The sequence below is a fragment of the Euphorbia lathyris genome, chromosome 2 (genome assembly GCF_963576675.1).
Source record: "Euphorbia lathyris chromosome 2, ddEupLath1.1, whole genome shotgun sequence".
NCBI lineage: Eukaryota > Viridiplantae > Streptophyta > Magnoliopsida > Malpighiales > Euphorbiaceae > Euphorbia > Euphorbia lathyris.
The window spans coordinates 116,374,756-116,383,793 of NC_088911.1; the positions used below are offsets into that span (position 1 = coordinate 116,374,756).

The 9,038-nt window shown below is 36.6% G+C and overlaps 2 protein-coding genes across 2 annotated transcripts; both read left to right on the top strand.

The window, feature by feature from the left end:
- Positions 1 to 339: 339 nt before the first annotated feature.
- LOC136219607 (protein WVD2-like 3) lies at positions 340 to 4,806 on the top strand. The gene is made up of 7 exons (XM_066007075.1): positions 340 to 465; positions 2,695 to 3,265; positions 3,478 to 3,557; positions 3,686 to 3,779; positions 3,902 to 3,973; positions 4,118 to 4,228; positions 4,378 to 4,806. The coding sequence occupies exons 2-7, from the start codon at positions 2,699 to 2,701 to the stop codon at positions 4,609 to 4,611; spliced, it is 1,158 nt and encodes a 385-aa protein (XP_065863147.1). The 5' UTR covers positions 340 to 465; positions 2,695 to 2,698; the 3' UTR covers positions 4,612 to 4,806.
- Positions 4,807 to 5,713: 907 nt separating this feature from the next.
- On the top strand, positions 5,714 to 8,541 carry LOC136217399 (protein WVD2-like 3). The gene is made up of 6 exons (XM_066004000.1): positions 5,714 to 6,356; positions 6,567 to 6,685; positions 6,722 to 6,815; positions 6,936 to 7,007; positions 7,114 to 7,224; positions 8,147 to 8,541. Exons 1-6 carry the CDS (start codon positions 5,889 to 5,891, stop codon positions 8,282 to 8,284), a joined length of 1,002 nt encoding a protein of 333 aa, XP_065860072.1. The 5' UTR covers positions 5,714 to 5,888; the 3' UTR covers positions 8,285 to 8,541.
- Positions 8,542 to 9,038: the final 497 nt, after the last annotated feature.

Genomic DNA, 9,038 nt, shown 5'->3' on the forward strand with positions numbered 1-9,038 from the left:
TTTAGAGAGTTAAAAGGATGTCCTTTAAGTTGAAGGGGTTAAATGAATAAAATGGACAACTTTAAGGGACTGAGTATGTATTAAGCCAAAATAAAACTTAGTCATTAGGAGTAATTCTTTGGAAGATGTTAAAAAGGAAAAAGATAAGTAATAATAAAAAACGGATAAAAAGGTGTCAGATTTTTTAAAAATCAAATGGGGGAAAACGTAAATATTTGACGAAGGAACTTCAAATTTTCAAATTGCTACAGAAATGACGGTGTGATTTAACGGCGTGAACACCGACGGAGGTTAATTACAGATACTATAAAAGAAAGCAACAGAACCAACACACAGAAATCACGCTCATCAAACGCTCTCTCTTCCTCTCTTTCAATTTCTCAATCAAAATTAACCAAAATACTGACAGACATTCGCACCACCGCCGCTCAGCGCCACCGCTTATTCTCAGATCGGACAATTATTGTAAATTTCTTTCACTATCTCTGCCTTCTCCTTCTTTTTCCGCCCATAGATCTCCACTTGCATGTAATGTGGTTTACGTTTCTTATCTGTTTGTATATGCTCTTATGACGATTGATGTTTGGTTTTATCTTTCCGTTTCTGGAATTGCTCCTTTCTTTTTTCTTTTGTAGGAGCTCATTGTTTCGAAAATGTGGGTTTCTTTTTGTGTTTGTTGACACCCAATTTTTTTTTCGGTGTTTGGTGTTCTTGTTTGGTTGCTGAGGAAATGCAGGACATGAAAAATAATGAACTTAGTACTTTTCTTATAATTTTGTCGCCTTTTCTAAGCAACGACTCAACCGAGGTCTATGATTTTAGCAATGAGATAGGCCTTTTCTGAAATTTTCTTTTGAATGTTGTTTCTTCAATTGATGCATATTGTTCTGTAGAGAACTACCAAGAGAAGAATGAGTGTCATTTGCAACAGGATGATGGTCAACCTTTTCTTTTTGAAAAATATAAATTAATCAAAGCATCGAAATGACAAGCAAAAACCTTCTCGGTTTTCAATTTTCATGTTCCGTATTATGCAACATTGAGCTGATCCTACAGTTGTAAAATTGAAATTAATTGTCAAGTCTTATTGGCTTGTTGGATTTTTCAACTCGGCATGATTATTCGACTGGGCTTTACTCGTCAATTTAGATACCTTTGGTGGTTATTCTTTTTTCTTTTTAAGAAAATCTCTCATTTGGTTGCCTTGTCTCCCCCGGCTATCAAGGGAAATGATTCCTGTTTGCTGCATCTTTTGTTGTTGTCAAGTAATCATGTTTTTTCGAGTTTTCCAAGGGCACTTTTTTGTTGTTGTTTTTCCCCTCTGCTTTTTGGTCATCATTTCTTTTGATCTCTAGTTGTTACTGCACTGATTATATACAATTTTTGAACGCAAATATCTCCTTCTGTCTTCATTGTCAGTAGTAGTTATGTTTAGCTGTTCTTTGAAGAATTTTTGGTTGGTGGTTTCACTCATTAAAAAGGGCGGCCCGGTCGCATTACGCGTCCCCGCTGAGCGAGGGTCCGGGGAGGGGTCCCACCACAAGGGTGTATTGGGGGCAAGCCTTCCCTTGCCAATTTAATTGGCAAGAGGCCGCTCCTAAGACTCGAACCCGTGACCTCTGGTCACTCATTATTTTAAAAAAAATGTTGGTAAAAGAAAATATATACTATTTATTTTTAAATATCAAAGATTTTCATCTGCTTCCTGCTGACAATATAACTTGAATTTTGATAAATTTCCAAACATGCTGTCTAATTTCTCCATTAACAAATCAAATTATTGTGCCCTGTCAAGTGTCGATTCATATTTTATGCCAAAACATCATTCCCTTGAAAATAGGCATTGGAGGAATACAAATATCTTCTCTTTGATATTTCAATATTCTTAGTGTTGTTCCGGATGGCTTTTGTTATGGGGTATTGGGGTCCAACATCTTGTCATCTTCAGTTGTGCCTCAATAGTGTTGTTTTTCTCCTAAACCTCGGTCCTTGACTATTATGGTTTATATAATATTCATGACCAATGCCATTCTTTTTTATTTGAAAAGATATTTTTCATATATTTTTATATAATAAACTGTTTTAAGAATGAGTGAATCTCTTTTTGTTCTTTCTAAGTTTAGGCTATAGCAGATATTGCCTCATAGCTATACAGTGGAGGGTTGCTTTAGCTGATAGAAAAAAAAAAAACGGAATTCCTTCCTAGGACCTCAAGTACTTCGTGTGTCAGTAAAGTATTGGCTCTGTACCTTTGATAAACAATATGTTAAAAAGTAGAAAATAGCTCCTTTTATTTCATTCTCTGAAAAATACTGAAAAGGATTAACATTCTGCAAAAAAAAAAAAATCAGAATGATGGGATGAAATGTATTTGGAGTTTATAGAGAGGTGAAATTGGTTACCACCAGGTGGTTTGGGGCCATTTAACATCTATTTCAAAAGGATGAACCTTGAGACAGTGGTAAGATTTATCTGAGAGCTATGTTCCAAACCACAAAAATTGGCTTACCGAGCATCCTGTGGAGCTTAAGACTTGGAAAGTTTAATATGTTAAGGCATTGTCTCTCACATTGAATTGAGGAAAAGTTTAAGAGGAAAAAAGAAATTAATCATAAGAGAAATGTTTTTTTAGTAGATTTATAGAAGGGCCATCTGTTTTATATGTGATTGTGATGTTTGTGTTCCTCATTGCAGTGCGATGGGAATAGAAGTTTCTGATATATGCATGGACAAGGAGCCAGATTGTGTAATAGTTTATTCAAATGGTGTTCTTGATGATCCAAATCTTGAAGCTGATACCAGTCATCATGATGTTCTAGAGCCCTATGAGCCTATCAATGGGGTTTCTGAGCTTCAGAGTTCAGAGGAGAGCTCTGAAATAAAGGAATATGAAGTGAAGGAATGTACAACTGAAATGTCTCTTGAGACTAATGAAGTTCCTCATGCTGAAAAAATCAAGCAGGACCAGAATATACCAAGGTCAGAATTTGAGGCTGGCTTGCCAGAGGAGAAGGCCAAATCAGGACAGCATAAGACACATGATCACACTAAATCTCGATTACATACAAAGCATGGATCAAAAGCTGCTCCTTCTGCAGGAGTTCGGACAAAACACACTGTTCCTCAGCCATTTGCCCTAGCAACTGCAAAGCGTGCTTCATCAGGAACTCGTCCTATTGTACCTGACCTAGGTACTGCTGCTAGCTTCAAAAAATCAGTAAATGCTAACAACGTGCTACAACCAAACACCACAAAGCAGAACCAGGTAATGGTGCAGGCAAGCATGAAATATTTTTAATAGTTATTTTTGTCCAAATCCAAAAGAAAGTGAATTGATTGCAGAATCAATATATTGGATCACAATTTTGAGGGTAGATATCAATCAGAACCTCAGATTATTTAATTGAATCACAACACCTTTTTTTTAGTATTTGACTAGTTTTGCTGTTTATTGAAACACATGCATGTTTAATGCAGCCACATGGGTTAAGAAAGCCATTGCAACCAAATAACAAGAAGCATCCTGATGAGGAAGATAATTGTTCTGTCACTTCCATGTATCCTTGAGATGCCAGCAACTTATAGTTGGCGTAGTTTGCTTCTTTCTATATTTATACTTCCATCTTATGTTTCTCTGGCTCATTTTTGTGTGATGATGTTGAGTTATACCTTGACTATGCAATAGTACTTCAGCATCTGCACGGACTAACAAAGCCAGGAGAAGTGTTGCTCCAGTTCCTGTGTTCAGATGCACTGAGCGTGCAGAAAAACGGAGGGAGGTACTTTCTTTGTTATCCTGTGTTCATGTACAAGTAAATTTGGTTTAACTATTCAAATAATACTTTTCACTTAGATTTCTGAAAGTAAGATTTAATGTCTTTATCATGCTTTGGTCTTTTAGTTTTATTCCAAGTTAGAGGAGAAAAATCAAGCACTTGAGGCTGAGAAAACCCAAAGTGAAGCAAGGATCAAGGTGAGCTATTTAAAATATCTAACCATAAGGGCATTTAAATATGTAATCAGTCTTTCTGTTCTGTCTCCTCCTCATCCTACCTCATAGTTGATAGATGAGTCTAACATATTCTCCTCCCAACCTATTATTGATCTGGTATTCAAGGAAGAAAAGGAGGCAGCTGTCAAGCAACTGAGGAAGAGCTTGACATTCAAGGCTAGCCCGATGCCAAGTTTCTACCACGAGGGACCACCACCTAAGACTGAACTGAAAAAGGTACTTCTTTTGGAATCAAGCATATGTGTTTTCATGCAAGCTGTTGAGTTCTCAATAATATTAGCAGACATTCACAGCAATTAAATGAGTTATTATAGTTCACTGATGTACAATCAATCACTTTCTATTAATATATATCTGAATGGCAGATTCCAACAACTCGTGCAAAATCGCCAAAGTTTGGCAGAAAGAAGAACAGCAGCGATGCAGTCAATCCGACTCAGGGAAATTCTCGTAGCCTAATTAGTAGCTACAAAGAAGATCCCAGCGACCCAAATGCAGCTGACAGAAAAGCTGAGCATGACACTCTGAATAGTCATGCAAATCGCCAAATTTCACAAGAGTATGAACAAAGTGATGCAAGCATCTACTTTGAGTCTTAAGTTTGTTTTAAAGTATTAATTTATAGAGGCAAAAGACATTATTTCCTTTTGCTGTTTATCTCATGTGACTTATTGTGAAGAATGTTCATCTTGTTCCCTTTAACTTATAAGGACTTGGTGCCATGTTTGTGTAATGTATGTTGTAAATTTTCTGTAAGTTATCAAATGTATACAAAATCTCTCATTTTTCTGTAAGCTGCTTTGCTTAGGTTTTATAAGTTATAATTTGTAATCTGCTAGGAAATTTGTGAACAAAAAGTTATAATTTGCCTGGGTTCTATATTCATGACAAATGCCATACATTTTTTTATTTAAAAAAAATATCTTTCTAAGTTTAGGCTATACAGTGGAGGGTTTACTTTAGCTGATAGAAAAAGAAATGGAATTCCTTCCTAGGACCTCAAGTACTTCGTGTGTACCTTTGATAAACAATATGTTAAAAACTAAAAAGTAGAAAATAGCTCCTTTTATTGGGATAAAACTTGCTTTGACCCCCTTCAATTATTAAAATCATCAATTAATTCCGTAAACTAAGCAAAAATCATTAATTGAGTTCGTATCCTATCCTAAAATCGGAAATTGTGACTATTTGACATGAACCGTAATGATCTGTGTTGGCTCAAAATTGGTTAGGGGAAGAGGATTTGAAACTGTTTAACCTAATGATTTTCAATGAGGACTTAATTGATAATTTTTGCTTAGGATAGAGAGTTAATTGATGTTTATTGCTTAATTTAGGACCCGAATGATGATTTTGATAGTTTAAAATCCTAATTTTGATAGGTTAAAATCCTTATTTACTTTGAAACTTTAGTTTAGGGAGCCAAATTGATCTTATGCTCCTTTTATTTCATTCTCTGAAAAAGACAGAAAGGATTAACGTTCTGCTAGAAAATTTTCAGAATGATGGGATGAAATGTATTTAGAGTTTATAGAGGTGCAATTGGTTACCACCAGGTGGTTTGGGGCAATTTAATATCTTTTTTAAAAGGATGGACCTTAAGGCAGTGGTAAGATTTACCTCAGAACCATGGTCCAAACCACAAAAATTGGCTTACTTATGATGTAGCATAGAAGGCTGCAGCTTTGAGCATCATGTAGAGCTTAAGACTTAGAAAGTTTAATATGCTAAGACATTGTCTCTAACGTTGAATTGAGGAAAAATTTAAGAGGAAAAAAGAAATTAATCATAAGAGAAATGTTTTTTAGTAGATTTATAGAATGGGCATCTATTTTATGTATCTGATTGTGATGTTTGTGTTCCTTATTGCAGTGCCATGGACAAGGAGCCAGAATGTCTAGAGCCCTGTGAGCCTAAAAATGGGGTTTCTGAGCTTCAAAGTTCAGAGGAGAGCTCTGAGACAAAGGAATATGAAGCGAAGGAACATACAACTGAAATGTCACTTGAGACTAATGAAGTTCCCCATGCTGAAAAAATTAAGCAGGACCAGACTATACCAAGGTCACAATTTGAGGCTGGCTTGCCAGAGGAGAAGGCCAAATCAGGACAGCAGAAGAGACAGGATCATACTAAATCTCGATTACAAACAAAGCATGGATCAAAAGCTGCTCCTTCTGCAGGAGTTCGAACAAAACACACTGTTCCTCAGCCATCTGCCCGAGCAAATGCGAGGCGTGCTTCTTCGGGAACTCCTCCTACCGGACCTGACCTTGGTACTGCTGCTAGCTTCAAAAAACCAGTTAATGCTAACCATGTGCTACAACCAACAACAAAGCAGAACCAGGTAATCCTGCAGGCAAGCATGAATTTTTTTTAATATTTATATTTGTCCAAATCCAAAAGAAGGTGAATGATTGCAGAATCTATATATTGGATCACAATTTTTAGGGTAGATATCAATCAGAATCTCAGATTATTTAATCAAATCACAACACCGTTTTTTAGTATTTAATGAGTTTTTCTGTTTATTGAAACACATGCATGTTTAATGCAGCCACTTGGGTTAAGAAAGCCATTGCAACCAAATAACAAGATGCCAGCAACTTATAGTTGGCTTAGTTTGCTTCTTTCTATATTTATATTTCATCTTCTGTTTCTCTGGCACATTTTTGTGTGATGATGTTGATTTATACCTTGACTATGCAATAGTACTTCAGCATCTGCACGGACTAACAAAGCTAGGAGAAGTGTTGCTCCAGTTTCTGTGTTCAGATGCACTGAGCGTGCAGTAAAACGGAGGGAGGTACTTTCTTTCTTAGCCTTTGCTTGTACAAGTAAATTGGCTTAACTATTCAATATAATACTTTTCACTTAGATTTCTGAAAGTAAGATGCAATGTCTTTATCATGCTATGATCTTTTAGTTTCATTCCAAGTTGGAGGAGAAAAATCAAGCACTTGAGGCTGAGAAAACCCAAAGTGAAGCAAGGATCAAGGTGAGCTATTTAAAATATTTCATCATAAGGGCATTTAAATATGTAATCATTCTTTCATATTTGATAGATGAGTCTAACATATTCTCCTCCCAATCTGGTATTCAAGGAAGAGGAAGAGGCAGCGGTCAAGCAACTGAGGAAGAACTTGACGTTCAAGGCTAGCCCAATGCCGAGTTTCTACAACGAGGGGACACCACCTAAGACCGAACTGAAAAAGGTACTTGTTTTCGAATCAAGCATACGTGTTTTCATGCAAGCTGTTGAGTTCTCAATAATATTAGCAGACATTCACAGCAATTAAAATTGAGTTATTAGAGTTAACTGATATACAATCAATCACTTTCTATTAATCTATGTGTGAATGCCAGATCCCAACAGCTCATGCAAAACCACCAAAGCCACCAAAGTTCGGCATAAAGAAGAACAGAAGCGATGCAGTCAATCCAACTCAGGCAGAAAAGGCTTGTGATCAGGGAAATTCTCAAAGCCTAATTAGTAGTTCTAAAGAAGATCCCAGCAAGCCAAATGCACCTGAAAGAAAAGAAGAGCTTGACACTCTGAATGGCCACGCTAATGGCGAAATTTCATAGAGTTTCTACCACGAGGGGCCACCACCTAAGACTGAACTGATAAAGGTACTTCTTTTGCAATCAAGCATACTTGTTTTCATGCAAGCTGTTGAGTTCTCAACAATATTAGCAGACGTTCACAGCAATTATAAGTGAGATTAAAAGAAAGTGATTGAAATCAACAGCTTGCATGAAAACATGTATGCTTGATTGGAAAAGAAATACCTTTTTCAGTTCAGTCTTAGGTGGTGGCCCCTTGTGGTAGAAACTCTGTGAAATTTCGCAATTTGCGTGGCCATTCAGAGTGTCATTGTCATCTTTTCTGTCAGCTGCATTTGGGTTGCTGGGATCTTCTTTGGAAATGCTAATTAGGCTTTGAGAATTTCCCTGATCACAAGCCTTTTCTGCCAGTCGGATTGACTGCACCGCTGTTGTTCTTCTTTCTACCGAACTTTGGTGGTTTGGCACGAGTTGTGGTATTAGCAGACGTTCACAGCAATTATAAGTGAGTTATTAGAGTTCACTGATATACAATCCATCACTTTCTATTAATCTATGTGTGAATTCCAGATTCTATCAACTCGTGCAAAGCCACCAAAGTTCTGCAGAAAGAAGAACAACAGCAATGCAGTCAATCCGACTCAGGCAGAAAAGGCTTGTGATAAGGAAAATTCTCAGAGTGATGCAAGCATCTATATTGACTCTTAAGTTTGTTTTAAAGTATTAATTTATAGAGGCAAAGGACCTTATTTCCTTTTGCTGTTTTTCTTCTGTGACTTAGTTATCAAATGTATACAGAATCTCTCATTTTTCTGTAAGCTGCTTTGCTTGGGTTCTATAAGTTATGATTTGTTATCTGCTAGGAAATTTGTGAACAAGTTTTTTTATTGTGCACATGTGATTGAGAAAGTGAGTGAAAGTGATATCCCGAACTAAGATTAAGGATATAAAGTTAAGATATAGGGGTCCGGTTTTGGTGAGCTTTATTAGGATGTGATTTGTGCTGTTGGTAAATCCTTGTTGTTTGTAATTATGGCAAGTGTCATCATGAAAAGCTTCTAAAGTTAAAGAAATAAAGATGCTTATAATGCGTAAAGCATAGGGGGGCTGTACAAGCAATTAATGTTTTTGATTATCAAACAGCAAAAGATGGCTTTTGTGAGAGAAATTTTGGTTAGTCTAGAGGAATGAATTGCATCAAAGTTGGGTCTACTTTGAACTCTTGATGAAACCATATCATCTTTTCCTTTATGGCAGAGCCAAATGTTGTCCGTCTTGGATCAAATTCTATGTCACATTGCTCACGGCTTTAAAATCCATCTACATGTACCACAAATACACCTTACTAGTATAGTTTAATCACTCTCTTGTGAGATCAATTTCATTATTGCTCCTATCGCCATCTTTAAGGGTCACTGTTTGCTCGCCCTGACACCATCCCGGCCCCTTAGGTTCGAGTCCT